Source organism: Gymnogyps californianus, chromosome 9 (genome assembly GCF_018139145.2).
Source record: "Gymnogyps californianus isolate 813 chromosome 9, ASM1813914v2, whole genome shotgun sequence".
NCBI classification, from domain to species: Eukaryota; Metazoa; Chordata; class Aves; order Accipitriformes; family Cathartidae; genus Gymnogyps; species Gymnogyps californianus.
This window is the reverse complement of record NC_059479.1, coordinates 2392240-2407818: the sequence shown is the minus strand read 5'-3', so window position 1 is coordinate 2407818 and position 15579 is coordinate 2392240. Positions and strand designations below refer to the sequence as shown.

At 40.0% G+C, this 15579-nt stretch overlaps 1 protein-coding gene across 1 annotated transcript in view; it reads left to right on the top strand.

The window, feature by feature from the left end:
• The window catches only part of BRWD3 (bromodomain and WD repeat domain containing 3), a 59870-nt gene that overhangs the window by 4177 nt on the left and 40114 nt on the right, over positions 1-15579 (top strand). The window contains exons 5-7 of the mRNA XM_050901499.1: positions 5414-5564; positions 8027-8125; positions 15271-15431. Of these exons, the coding sequence (XP_050757456.1) occupies positions 5414-5564; positions 8027-8125; positions 15271-15431 (411 nt within the window). The remainder of the gene's footprint in view (positions 1-5413; positions 5565-8026; positions 8126-15270; positions 15432-15579) is intronic.

Sequence of the window (15579 nt, the reverse complement as noted above, 5' to 3'; positions counted from 1 at the left end):
CTTGCACGCAATTAGTACTCCTATTTTAAATTAAATGTAGCAGTTCAGTGTGGAGTCAGCTGTTGTACAGACGAGTCAAGCTGAACCAACTCAGATTATCAGAACAGTCTCCAGTGGACTGCCGTACGAAATTATCTTTGTTTATTCCTGATAAAGATGACTGGCTCTGCTCTGGTTTTCAAGAACTTTTTGATGGGCTGTCTCTTCTGGCTCAGCCTGTTTTGGTCTTTGTGCTGAAGATGTGTATAATTTCAGGAAAAACAGAAAACCAGCTATTGTTGGACAGTGGAGAATTTGCATCCGTGAACGGCTGTGCTGGTATGGAACAGCTTACTGGATTTGGCTTTGAGTTTCTGCCTTGCCCATCTGCATTGATTTAAAACTAGCTATGAGTCTGAGGTGCTGTTATTTATAGATCTTGCCAATCCCAGCATTAGCAGCGGAGAGATGTTATGGTTTTGTCACCTCAGGAGAATGTCATCTGGTAGTATGGTAGTTCCAGCCCGTTCTCTCTGGGGAAACCGAGTGGATAATGGCTTTTTAAATTCATGTGTATTTGCATACTGTTGACATCTTGTGCAAGTCCAGTATCTGAGCTTCCTTTTGCTGAGATTCCATATTTGAGGTCTTGAGTAATTTCCTGCTTGCTCAGCTGCCTTGGTCCTCTTGGTCTCCTCTGCTGCTTTTTGATACAGTTGTCAATTGATTCTTAATTGATTGTTATTTTGGCAAATGAGAGAAGTGTCGTGCGACTGCCCAGAGGTTAGAAATCTGCTGCTGATGCACAACTGCCTGCCTGCCTGCCTGCCCACAGGGGACTGGGAACGGAGGAGCCTTCGAAGGTCTGCGTGGCTGCCTGCGTTGCTTCCATTATGCAGCTCTTGTGTCAAATTGAGTCTGTGCTTTGAAGCAATATTTCGCTGGGCTTCCCAAAAGAGATGTCGCAGAGCTATCTCGTTCCGATCCCTGGGAAGACAGACATCTTATAATAAGTAGTAATCACAAAGAGTCTTTTTTTGTTTGTTTGTTTCCTGTTTATTGAAACCTGCCTTGGAGGAGAAATTGTCAGCAGTCATACCAGGGGATTTTGTTTGTTTGTTTCAGGGATCAACAAGCTTCTTGCCTGTCTTCTTAGCTGTCCAGTGAGGATCCTTTGCTCAATAGTCTTTGAGATTACATGGTAGTGCTTCCAACAACAGAAGCATAAACAGGTTTAGGGGTATGACTTTCTCCTAGCCCTGACGTGACTTCACTAATAGTTCTTTACTTGCAGCTGCTTATCACTGTAGCAACTTATTTGCATACTGGTTCAAGCAGTCATGGCTGTGTTACATTCAGTCATGGTTGTTTACGTAGATTTGTTTAAAAGAATGGATTCACTTTACCCAGTTCTTCAAAGTTTTTAGATCCGTAAGACCTGTACGGTTACTGCGTCAGAGAACTCTTCCGTGGTCCTGTGGCATTCTTGTGCTCTCACATGTTAACCTTTATAGGGTCTTTCACATCTTAAGGCAACAAAACATTTTTGTCTTTATAATTTATCCCAGGGTGCAGAACTTGCTCTCACTTAGCACGTTCTCAGCTCTCCTATGTTATTTTAACATGCTCTTTAAAAGCTCGTTAAGCATGTTTTTGGCCTGTATTACTCGTCTCTAATTTTTTCTAATTGTCTAATTATTTTCTAAAGTATTTTCTAATACTCTAAAAATATTTTCTAATATATTTGAGGAGGTGGTAATATTCTTGCCGTTGTTTAATTTTGCCGTCTGGGGTTTGGACTAGCATACGCTAAGAGGTGTGGCTGTAACTGATGCTGAGCTTTGCCTTTTTCCATCATTCTTTTAATGAAAATTTGATTTGGGAGACTTTGTTTTTCTCAGCTGTATGTTTGCAGCTTCATGTTTTGGAAAGATACTTAAAATCCATTTACAGCTATCTCACGCAGAGGTGAAAGGAAGGATTTTTGTTTCAAGTTCTTTTGGGAACTTGAATAGAATTGCTTGTTTTGCTCTGGGCTGCGGTTTAAGAGTTTTATCTGGAAGTTATTATGGAAAAAAATCTCCGGGAGAATTTGCTGCTATTGCTGCCTGCCTATGTAGCTGTTTGGTAATAACAACAGTGATAATATTCAGATTAAGGGCCACTTATTTGGGCTGTTCTGGCTTGTAGAAACATGAAAGTGTGCAGGGAAAGAAGGGTGGTACAGCCTTTCTTCTGTAGTGTGGCATGGTTCTGATTGCAGGTGGCAAATCTGGTGAGTAGGGCGTGTTAATAAAGTGAATGGTCACTTTGATACGTGCCTGGTCTGTGCAGTATGCTCCACATTAAATGTCGCTTAGAAAAGTTTACAACCTAATAAAACTGTGCACTAAAATCTAGATGCTTCAGCAGCTCACTTATGCTTAACTCTGGCTCCATGATGGATTTGCCAACTTTTCTGGTCTGGGCAGCGATCAAGCAGATGTCTGGTATCCTGAGCTGCTTAACGTCTGGATGTCCCAGGCAAATTACCGCCAGACGTGTGCAGATAACTGCCACGTGCTCCGTGAGTCTGGCGCGTCCGTCTTTCATCTTTGAATGTTGGCCGGTCCACACAGGTGTTGATGTTCGCTCCCTTTGCTGTTCTTCATAAAACTGTGGCTTCATTTGCGGGTCTTTAAGCAACAAAGTCCCTTTCCATTTCTGAGTAGATGCACTGAGGTAATCAGGACTGCTTGTTGAATAACTTTGCTCTGTCGCCGCAGTAGCAGAATTTGCTGCCAGGCTTAATTCAGCACCTCTCTCTAGACATAGAATAGTGGTGATACTTCAAAAACAGCGCGCTCCTGAGTGAAAAGGGAAGCGGTTTGCTGCATTACAGTAGGAGAATGGTTTGGACTTTCTGTGAAATTTTATATTTCCAGAGAGAGTGGTATGGTTTGGTTTTTTTCCTACCCTAGCAGTAAAATGTAAAATTCCACAGCTTCTGGATTGGTTACTCTTTTCCTTTTTAATCTTTTAATCTTAAGCTTGATAAATCGCTAGAATTGGCAATTGTTGACTGAGAAGCATGTTACTAATTATCAGAGATGTAAAAAAGAATTTCATACTCAGATTTTATTAAATTGCAGATTCTCTCTTTAGAATTGCCTTTGTTTCAGATCCTTTCATATCCCTTACATGCTGAAGGGAGGCTAGCGCAGGATAATAAAGTATTTTGTAGCATTAACACATCCATCATATTTCAGGAATGAGTAAGAACGATAGGCAAATACAAAAGTTTGGATAATCCTTTTATCTCATTTTGACTTCTGTTATGTCATGTAATTTACAATGAAAGACAATTCATGCTTATACACTGAACTTCACTGGCTGTGCAATTGGGAAGGTACCAATATAATTTTGGAACTATGATTTGGGGGGGTGGTGGGTGGGGTGGGGAGGGAGTTAGAATGGCTGGAGAAACCAGTCAGTGCAAGACAGCATTCATGGGGTCATTCCTTGATGCTCACAGTATGAAAAGTCATGGAATGGGACCATGTTAATGCAGTCATCAGGTTTATCTTTCCTGCAGAGGTATGGTTCTTCTGTTTCCATCAAAAGGCCAGAGCCATATCTTTAACATGCAGTGACTGAAAGGATGCGTGGAGAAGCCTCTCTCTCTTCTGTAAGACTTTCCATTCAGATTGGAAGAGTTTTTGGTTGGGTTTAGTTCAATGATGATTTGTATATTTCATTAGAAAAGCCTTTCCTTTTTTTTTTGTTGTTAAAATCTTATTTGGGGGATGGTGTTGATCCTGCTTGTGATGCAGGTGATTACATTATACAACACATGACTCACTGCGTTGAGCCCCGTAGCACCACTGCTGTTGCCCAATTGGAACGAACGATTTCCCAATGACATGTAGTAATAATCTGTTTGATGAAATAGTTTAGTGAACAATGTTTTGGCAGCAGGTCTGAGTGAAGTACTTACCTTTCCCTCCTTCCCGATGCATGGCCGCTCCCTCCAGTGTGCTGGGGCAGGAGCTGGGCATATCCTTGGGGTCTGGGTAGGCAGGATACCTGGGCCTATCTGATGATGCTCTGCTGTTGAAAGAAGTGGTCCTGTTCCTTGCTTTCCACCAGCTCTGACACTTCTCTGAATCACAGTCAGCTTTGCTAAACCTGGCAGAAAACCTTTTCCTTCTTTTGTCGAGTGAGCGTTCCTAGCCAGGGGAGCTGAAACGGCTCCCTCCGCAGTAGATGAGCGCCGGAGCTGATGCAGAGGGGAGCTTGGTCGTGGTTTTAGCCAGACTGGGGAATCATTCTGGCTCACTGCAGCTGCACAAAAACTTGTCCTACCCTGCCGGGAGGGAACTGCCTTGTCACCGGTATTGGCCTGTGACTGGACACATTTGAAGTGGTCATGTAGGAGAGAGGGGTGTGCGCAGGCACGTGCCTGCTATTATTTCTTTACAATGAGCACTGTTCTGGCCCTTTCAGGTCAGCTTTAGTATTATCTGGCATTAGCTTGTGGCTTGGTAAAAGAAAAAAAACTGGTTTATGACAATCTCTTTCTTCATGATACTGCAACAGATACAGAAGTTGTAAGTAGTTCCAATACAACTGTTTTTTTCATCGTCAATCACAGGTACTCAAGAGCTGAGTGACCTGTTACTGTTGATCTTTAAAAAAGAGATGGATGTAGCTGTATGTCCTGTGTTGAAGGGGCTAAATAAGCTCTGATGTTGAGTTTTTGCTGCCAGCTAGTAAATATAGTAGAAGTCAGGCAAGTGCAAGACATTCTGGATAATGAGGCACAATTTATTTGCTGTTTGAACAGGCTGTCGGAAAAACTATTGTCTCTCCACAGAAAACAGTCTCTGTCTACAGGGGAAAAAAAAAAAGAGTGTTTTCTCGACGTGACAAATTAGGAGCCTACACGCGTGGGTCTTAAAGATACCTACTCCCAGTAGCTAAAAACTGGAGACTGGGTGTTGCTTTTAGGATAATGTTTGGGGGGTTTACGTTTTAGCACATGTGCTTCTTACAGTAATGTGAGTGTCTGGCAAGGGTGTTTCAGCTAAGCAAGAAATGTGAAAAGAATGAACTGAAGGGTAAAAAAGGCTTAAAATAAGTCCCCAGGCAATATTTTATTTGATCAGAGTACTGTACTGGGAACTCTGAGTTTCAGGGTTTTTTGTTTGTTATTAAGGGGTATCCTAAATTACAACTGTAGCTACTACCACCTGGAATTTCTGGTCCGACTTTTTCAACACTCCATGTCACTTGAGAAGACATCTTTGGTATAATTAACTTTGAGGGGGTTTCAGGGGTTTTAGACTTGATTTCAGTAACTTTATTTAACACTTGAATGTGAAGCAAACAAAGAAATACCAGTAGAAGCAAGAATAAACCAATTTTCAAATGACTGCGTTATTTATATGTTTAGGTGGCTGTCAATGCACACATCCCTCCGGATTATCTTCTTAGGATCTGTGAGAGACTTGGACCCCTTTTAGACAAGGAAATCCCACAGAGTGTCCTAGGTGTGCAGACTTTGCTAGGTGTCGGGCGCCAGTCTCTATTAAGGGCAGCAAAAGGTAAGATTCTCAATTTATGTGTGACTGAATTTTATTTTAATGGTCAAAACCCCTTTTGTTTGGATTCATATTGTGGTATCTGTGTGTGTTTGCATGAACCCTGGTTTGTCTCCTGTGTTTGTCAGCTTTCTTCTCACAGTCTTGCTAAAATGCAGTTATTGCTGGCTCTGTTACATATGTGTTTCTTTGGTTGAAAATGCCATCTGAAGCAGCTCTTGCCTACAGTTGCCTGATCTCGTTACTTGCTTCCTCTACCTCCCCTCCCCAGCATGTTGGACTGATGTTTGTGTAAATGATGTGATGAACTGGATTAGAGATTTGATCCATCTGAAAAATAGCCATTTTTTTCATATACATATACACACGCCTGTGTCTAAAATAACCCAGCAGTCTATATATTTTGCTGGGCTATTTTTCAGGCTGATTTGTTCCATTTGTTCCATTATTTGATTCCCTGGCCGTGCAGGCAGATGTGTCAGCTAGAAGGGCAGGGTGGCATTTGGGGCACCATTTAGAGGGTGGGAGGAGGTGAGACTGATTCTTCAGTGATAATTCCTGCTTGTGCTTGCTTAAAGTTAATTTGAACGAAAACCCCCGTTCCTTTCATGAATAGAGCACCAGTCCTATTCCTATTGAAAAACTGCTCTGCTTGAGATAATGATCCTGAGAGCACAGTTTTGTGTTATAACTAAACAGATCTGAGAGCCATCTGCTATTGAAAAGAGTGGTTCCTCCCTTCCCTCCTCACTCCGTGTCCCTGCCACTTCTTCCCTGTAGGAGCCAGAACTTACTTGATCCTCTGATGTGCTGATTCAGAGAGCTAATATGTTGCAAAATTTGTTATTGCTGTTGTAGTGAATTAAATTAGCTCATGGAAGGATCAGAGTGCTGGAAGTGACATAGGCAGCAGGAGCATTGTTCTGGGAGAGGAGCAGGGATGGGAGAGCAGGACCTTCCTGTTTCAGTGGCAGTTGAGCACTTAATTTACCGCATCCTGTGAAGTCACACTCTGATGCTACAAGGACTGTAGCATTCTGCTGATCCTCTGGATATCACCTGGAGGGATGTGCTGTTTCCAAACACGTTTCCTTACGCAAAGTTATGGGACTGAGTCTTGTTTTGCCTATGCTTTGCTATAATTGGGTGGAGAATTTCAGGTTTGCAGGGAGGCCTGCAGAGAAACATTCCTTCATTTCACATTCAGTTTGCATCTTAGAAGAAAACAGCAACAAAGTAAACATTTTTTTGTGCAGGGAAACAGAAGTTTCTTAGGTGAATTAGGGGACAGAGGCTAGATGAATCCCTGAAAGATGTAGTGCTTCCTAAGCCGTGTGATAAATTTATTGCAAAGAGATTTCTGCTAGATTTATGGTGGGTTTTTTTCCCCTTCGGAAAAAGGTGCTGTGACGTTGTGCCATTTGGTCTGTAAACCACACTCACTAATATGAAACAGCGTACCTTTTTCAAAGTTGACATACATGGATTTCCGCTCCCCCTAGTTGTGTATCAGTATGAAGTTTCCATTTACCGTTAGTATTTATAGCTATTTTGATCTGTTTTAGAAAGTATGAGTGCTGTTTTTAATGTGTATCATTGTAATACTCTGTGGTACAGTTTGGGTTTTAATCAGAAGGTGTTCTCGGGAGGCTCCTTGAGTCACGTAAGCTTGTGCACTTCATATTCAGAGATCTAAAGGGTGATACAGAGATCCACCAATCTGTGGCGCTATCCTTCTGTTTCAGTCCTTATTCACCGTGGAAGCTCATTTCTCTCCTTCCAGATGGCCAGAAATGGAAGAAGTCCAGGTCTAATTTCTGAGGCACTCTGAACAGTCTCAGAAAAATCACTATTGTTCTAGAGAGAAGGCTCTCTGAGGCCAGTTGGCAGCAGATAGCTGGAGAGTCTTTAAAGAAAACAGTCTTCATTTTAAAAACAATGTTTTTTGGGGGGGTAGAGTGCAGAGGAGAATCTGAAAGGAGGGCACATTGCCACCAATTGGAGGAAAACAGATTTATTGAAAAAAAAAAAATCTCACTTCTCCCACTTTCAGGGAACAAATGTGTGCATGTATATGTGTTCTCAAATGTACAGTTCATAAGAAGAGGTCCTGTATGTGTTGGGTTTGCAGAAGGACTAAAAACATACCAAAGTTCAGTCCTGCCTCAATACAAAGTGCACCCACTTTTTTCATTCTCTTTTTCTTTCCATCAATTTAGACTCCCTACTCCCCAAAATGAAGCAAAAATAAGCTGAAACCATTTACAGTCATATTGCTTAGGAACTAGAAATCAGAGTAGCAATCTCCTTTAAGTGTTAGATCTCTGACTAACTATTGAAAAAGGCATATCTTATTTTGGGATGCTGGGAGTGGTGCTTGATGCTCTTGCGTCTAAGAAGAATAGGTCAGTTGGACCTGGTTTGGCTGATTGTTTCACTAACCTCTGTTAATCTTGCCGGTACAGACTTCAGACATACGCTATGGAAAGGATCTGCATTTGCAGCTCTTCACAGAGGCCGTCCTCCCGAACTACCTGTAAATTATGGGAAACCACCAAACGTGGGTGAGTTTTGAAACACACATAAGCTGTTTTTTTACTTCTCTGTATTTTTAGTACTGTTCCAGCTGAAAGTTACTCTTACTGAGTGAAACGCTACTATGGGTTTGCGTTAATGGCTTTTTTGACATTTCATCATTAATTCGTCTAAAAAAGGTTTCTCACTGCCAGTGGAATAACCGTTTTTGTATTATTCAGGCTTGGATCTTCCATAATGTGTGTACACATGTTAAAACATTGTGGCCACATTGAAAAACTTTGCACGTCATCTTCCTGTTTGGAGGGCAACGTGCTTGAGTATTTTTTTGTGATACACCTACATAATATGTACATGTGCTATAAGATTGAATAGGCATGGTCACAGGAGCATGTAGACAATCTTTTCATTCAGGAATCTTAGCCAGAAGAAAGCGCCTGGCTCTCGGGGAACTTTTTTGACTCAAGAATTCATTCTAGTTCGATTATGACAGAAAACAGACTGCTTGCAACATCCCTCTCCAAAAAGGAAATAATCACCAAACCAACATTTGTATTACTTCAGTTTCAGTTGTCCACACAGTTAAATAAAGAACTTGTATAAAACTCAGATATATGTAGGCATTCAGCTTACATATAATCAAAGAGCTTCTCTGTTTTGCTTAAACTGAAAAGTATTTTCCTTGTATGGTCTGAACTTTCATTAACTATTTTTATAGCAAACAAATTTGATTCTTGCAGGCATAAATGTAAGTCCTGTCGGTCATGATATGTTTCGTATTAAAGTATTTTACCTGTGTTTACTGTGTAAGTGTTTGTGCAAATGTATAGACTTTCCCTGGTTTGTTAGGGAATCCATTCACGTATGTTTCTCCCATCCCTTTGGAGATGTAGGGATAATGATGACAGTCTTCTGTTTCTACCATGTCTGTTCCTCTATTTGTGCTTCTGCACTTTCTCTCTCATTACTAAAAACTGATCTTTGTCAGACACGAAAGTGACAAAGCCTGGGCTGTTTGTGGTTGAAATCGATAGCACTCTTTGCATAAGGTCTGTGGTGTTGTGGCAGCAGTGTGACGGAATAGCAAAGTTAATTATGGGTCTTCTGTATGAAAAAGAAATGGCTATTTGCCTGGAACTAGTGCATAGGGAACTACTGCATTAGTACTTTTCCTGCTTTTGTCAGCTAATTTATGAGTCATACTGTGGACATGAAAAAAAAGAAACCTATTTCCATATATTAGTATAGTTACTTCTGTACATATCTATGTATTTATTCTTTTAGGCTGGTTCTGCAGTTACTTTATTGTTAGCAGTTGGGCTGATGGATTGCTAATAGGCTAGATTATAGATTTATTGCACACACTCAACTTCTATAGTTGTATTTCTGTAAGGACTCCTGGATCAATTCTTTCATAAGAGGAGAATCAGACAGTGTGTTTTTGGAATATGCGGTATTATTAATGAACCGTACTAGCAGATTGGACTTCAGCGTTTGTCGTGCTTTCATGACAAAGGTCTGTGCTGCTTGCTTGGTGACTATTTAGTGACTTAGAGAACAGAATGATTTGTTGGTTTTGGTGTTTTCCTATGTATTGTTTTTTAAGAAATGAAAAGGTGTTATATGGAAAAGGGTCTTTTATGGCCAGGAATTAACTTTTATAAGTATTGGTTTCGGGAAGAATACAGTCCTCCCTGGTGTAGATACATAAACTAGTAGTAAGAGAGGAAAATGTGTATAAAGATTAAAATAAGAACTTGACTATACTTAAGCTGTACAGGAGGCAGGAGTTTGGTTTTGGGATTCTCCATTGTTAATCCTGAAGTGGCAGTCACAAAATTCTTCTGTGCACATTTGCGCAAAATGGGTGCTTTTTTCTGGTGAGCAGTGACAGCCACAGATGCTGCAGTGTGTGTGTGTGTGTCTCGTTTTAAAATACAAGATGAAGAAGTATGCCCAACCTCTTTAATATTTTGGCCTAATTGTGAATTCCCATACTGTACTGGCTTAGTCAGAATGAGTTTTCTGGAATTACTTGCTGAAGTAGTTGGGCTGAAGTAATAGACACCCATAGTAACGCCTGTTCATGAGTGAGATGAAATGATTGTGTAATTGCCTGTGTAGACTGGTAAATAAGGTATAGAACTAGCAGCTAAAAGTATTCTTGTATCGTTTCCCTTCCAGTGATAAAGATTTAAGCTTGCCACCATAAGTGTGTTTTTCTGTTGCGAGAATGGGATTGCTTGTGGTTGCCCTCCCAGCTGGAAGAGTCGGTAGCTGTAGTGGTTTGCCTTTCCATCTGGTTGGGGTTGGGATGGGACCTTGTGATCTGTACTCCAAAATAAAAGGTCACGCACAGTGGAACTGGAGCAAGGCATCAGTGCTGCCTTTTCCCAGCACGTTTGTGCAGAGCCGGGAATCTTCTGGCTGGGGGAGTCTCCGAGAAAGTGCTGACCTGTGGAAGTCGTTCTCAGGAACGTGTTGTTTGTGTGTTGAGTCTTGGAGGTCTGTGGTGATCTGCTGGGAGAGGAGAGGAGGGGAAAATGCTGTCATAGCTTTCTGCTGCTGACAGGATAACACGGTGAATACAGTGAGGACGGTCTTTTAGACCGTTTCTTTGCAGGTTTTGCAGTAGTGGTATGTCTAGGACTCCCTTTATGCTCTTCCAGTCAGAAAGCTGAAAGATTGGTCATACAGTACCTCAGCAATGGGAGTTTTTCACATATGATAAACCTGCTTTTGAATACTACTTCGATTTTATCAGGGCTTTTTTTTTTTTTTTCCCACGGGCAACACAAAGCAGGTTAGAAAGAAGGTTGTTTGCCCTCTTTAGTTGATTACTAGAGCTATTCTAACCTGAGTATGAAAATCTTTGTGGGGGTAACTGTTGTTAGTGAAAATAACACAAAATTTGGAACCAGAAGGTTCATAGCATAGTTTCAATGAACAAGCAATTCAGCTGTATGGAAATTTACAGTCAAGGTGATCCAGCTACCTTAGGCCTGCCAAATAGCAGTGCTCTGATGAGGTCAGAAATCGATGATGTTTCTCTGCTGTAAATGAGTTCCATGAGGTCAGCAGCTATGAAAGCTGGAACACTTTGTTCTTTTGGTGCTTTTACTGGGTCTAGCTGTCTTTGTGGCCACACATCCACTCTCTGAGAAGATATTTTGCATGTGTGAGCCAACTGTGTTTTATTTCCCAGTGTTCTTATGAAATCCAGACTTGTGTTTCTTCTGCACACTGCGAGTGGTACCCAATCTTCATGCTTGATCAGGCCCTACAATGAGGTCACAGCTTACTCAACACATGTCCTGGCTATGTAAGATGTTATGTCCTCATTACAAAGTTATAGTGCTTATTTCAGAGGGTAAAATAGTATGATGTGAAGTAATCACCCCTAATACTAGAGAAACTATTTTTAAAACAAACATTTGTACCAGTATTCTGTTTTCTATTTTTGCTTGCAAAAAGTGGAGTGAGGCAAGGGTTTATAGGGAGAGGAGGAATTCAAGCAGTTTGAAAACTGTTGCAGCTAGGTGACTTCGTCCACGCTGAAACGTTTTAATTCCTTCTGAAGTTGTGACTTAACTTTGAAATTTGTGATGTCTGATGATTGTTTTTTAAAGTTTGTTTTCACTGATGGGTTATTATTGCAGGGTTTTGGTTTTATCCTTCCTAGGTGAGCTTTCTTGCAAAGGTTTTTACGTTTGTGCTCTTATCTCTAGTAGAATGGATTGTGATTTAAGAATTACTGTTGTACAGTGTACGTGACTCCCCTCTGCCCCCTGCAACTGTGCCTGTACTTGCACTAAGGACTGTAATTTCCCTGAAGGTGTGATCTTCAAGGACTAAGGACTGTGAGAAAGAAACAGAAAAATGCATGCATTTTACCATGTGTCGCCCTCAGTTAGTACTACAGGTTGGTAGTTCGAGGAGGCACTAGTGTGCGTCTGTAAGCCAGGAGCTGGCTGTGCTGGTGCTGAGGCGGGAGCAGGTTGCTCCCAGCACAGGCTAAGGGAGGGAAAGCCCACCTCTCACGGCAGCATCGGTGGCATCTCTGCACATAGGTAGCAGTCATTTCAGCACCTAGAAGTGAGGAACTTCATCTGAGAAGATGGCCCTTCTGTCTGTGGACAAAACTAACTTAACAAGAAGACTAGATAGGCTCACTTTTTATGTGAAATAACATCAATGCAGTTTTGAAAGTTTTTCCTGGCAGGGAATAGTGAGGGGGTAGACTTGGCGGCTGTTACACCCAGTATGGCATGAAGTATAGCAGCTAATTAGATAGGTTGCTAAAAGTTTTTAGGGCTATGTTGCTACTTCTCTGTGTGGGAATTGGGGGTTTTTTTTAATGCTTTTAGGCCTTATGAGTACAATAACTTCATTGTACTGAAGAAAGCAAACTTCACAGGGATTTTTGTCATGTGTGGGTAATTCCCTATTTAGATATTGTGTATTAATCTTCTACCAAAAAATATGAGAACTGGAATTGGGGATGTTTGTTTTGTTTCGTTGGGGGTTTTTAATTTGCAGTTCCTTTTGAAGGCAGTGATAGTTTATAAAGTGTGGGAAGACAAAAATCTGAATCACAGCTTTGTGTGTGTGGCATATGTTTCTGGTATACCCTAAGCGTTTTTATAGTGAGGATCAGATACATTGAATACTTTCTACTTTTTGTTCAAAGATGCTGTTGCTTTGATAAAGATGGTACTCCTTATGGCACAACAATAGTTCTGTATTTCTCTGAAACTTGTGATTGAAGCATTTCATAAGCAGTGCTTTTTATTTTTTAATTACCCATGGGGGATTGAGGAGTCCTATCCCCATTGTGCAAACAGGGAAGTAGACACAGAGAAAAGTGAAATTACTTTCACATCCTCTGAAGCTGAACTGATTGCAAATCTGGGAATCGACCGGAAAAGTTACGTGCCAAGTGCCAAATGAAAGGCTGTGTGAGTTAGGTGCCTGACTATTCGTTATACCTTTTAGTGTTTCCTTCATGTGATTTACAACAAACAGCAGTGGTAAATTTTCAGAAGGATTGCATGGGAACACTGTAGTACACAGAAGGTATTGTGATTATTTTGGAAATATTTTGAAATGCAAGTATAGCTTTTTGATTCACACAGTTCTTTGTGTGGTTAAAAAAAAATTCAAAGCCATTTGAAATTGTTTAAAGGCAGATACACAACAGTGTATAATAACAATTATGTATTTAAATGATTTAAGCATTGAAAGGCACAGCAGAATTACCATATTGCTAAATGACTACATCTCTATGTTGGCATAACAGTGTCCACAGTGTGGGGGAAAGGGAAGTGTAATATTTTTAAGAACTTAGCTTTTAAGCTAGCATACTTAAATAGTAAATAAAATAATGTGTAGGCAAACCTGACAGTACCTTTGTACAGCATTTATCACTACGGGATCTCTGTGCCCTCCTGTAAGAGGTGGGGAAAAAAGGTTAAAGATTTAATTTTTACTTTGCTAGGGGAGACAGTTTCATGTAACAGTTCCTGTATAATATCAGGTATCAATTGAATAGTAGGTAGATAGTAAATTAATTTGATTTAGTGTGTTGTGCTTTTTTAGTGCTGCTGAGTATGTGTTTTTACATGAAAAACAAATACTGACTGAAGGTGAGGTCACGCTGGGAGCCTTATGACTTTTGCAAGCATCTACACCTTTTATGCAACTTTTTTTTTTCTCATATGTAGTGTTTCAGTTGCATTGAGTGATTAAAAATAGTCCAAATTTCAGAGCATAAAACTGAGAAACAAAAATACTTTCTATAAATCTGGGAACAATTTATTTTCCTTGCTCGTTTATCTCTCTGCTTGTGTATAAATACTTCAATCTTATAAATTTACAGAAGTGTGTTATGGGTTAGTAACCCTTTGAAATGATGCTTCTTGACTTTGTAGATTTTTTTTTTTAACGTATTCCATAATCTTTTTTTGTGTAGGTAGGCAATGATATGATGATACAATTAAGAAAATGGGTCAAATTGTTCACTATACTTTTAAACTAAAGGATTGAAAGGCACCAAAGAGCTTCATGCTGCTCCTGTGAAGCCCTGCCTACTTCAATGTGCAGTAGACAAGATAAGGGGTTTCTTCAGGGAGCCTGCTCTATCACAAGGACTCAACAAAACCCACCAGTAGAGCAATGTTAGATCTTTAAGTGCCATTGAAAAAAACTCTCAAAACTTTAAAATCAAAAGTTTAAATGATATAAATTAGGATAGGTAAAATTAAATACCCAAAATGATCTCAAATTATGCATCAAATCAAAGATTAGAATTAGGATTTCTGTATTCTACAGCCATAACGATCTTCATTTGGTGGTGTGTCCCGGCAAAGGCACATATGTGCCTGTTTTCTCCTTTTCTTGTCTAGTGGAAAGATTCGTAGTTATCATCAGTGACACTGCTAACAGTGCTCTTTCTTACATGATGTTTTTGTGCATTTAGAATTCAGGCTGTTCTTGTAGGGACTCCTAGGTTTAGCAATATGAAATAATTTGTTGTTGTTGCAGTTTTTTCTTGTGCCTGCCGTTCTTTTGACTGGGGCTTTTTCCATTGGTGCCACATATTTCTTATTCTTCAATTACATTGCCGTAGAAATGCAATGATGTTGCTGCTGCTGCTTATAATGAGAGAGGTTTTGTGAGGAACACGTGGAAGACCATTGACCCTCACATATGATCTGGAACCCATTCCAAAGAAAGATTTTTATCACAAAAAAAGCGCTTAAACTATTATTATACTCCAAAAATAAATTTGTTTTAATTGTTTTAAGGAAATTATATGTTACTAATATAAAGTTTTCCAAATCCATATGGAATAAATGTACCTGTTGCCTGTTCATGAATTGAACACTTGGAATAACTTCTAGTTGTGATGGGAACTCTGTATTTCGCTTTAATTTTTGTATCAGAAAGCAGGTGCAGTGTGTGGTGTGGTAGGTATTGAAAGGCTTCATCAGGAATGGGCTTTCTTTTTACAATACTCTACAGAATGTTCTGATAAGGTGGAAAAGGCTCAAATTTATGGATTATAATAATAAAGCTGTTACCAAACATTATATTTGATTTAATATTTTTTTACTTTGAGTTCTGGACAAAATTCATGTCTTAGTTTTCCTCTTGTTTTGTTTTTCTCTCCCAGTAAATATAATTTCTGCCAGGCAATTAACTGGATGTGGACGTTTCAGCCACTTGTTCCCAACATCCACCTACCAACACATGAAAATGCATAAGAGGATTTTGGGACATCTATCATCTGTTTATTGTATAGCCTTTGATCGGAGTGGGAGAAGAATTTTTACAGTAAGTTTAAAAATTGTACTTTTCTTGGAAGATTGCTTTGCTTGGTTTGATTTCTTTATTTCTTGAGTCCTGCAACAGCCTCTTAGTCACTGATTGAGATGCAGACAGGACTGCCAGAAAAAGGAGGGAAGAAAAATCTTTAAGTGTA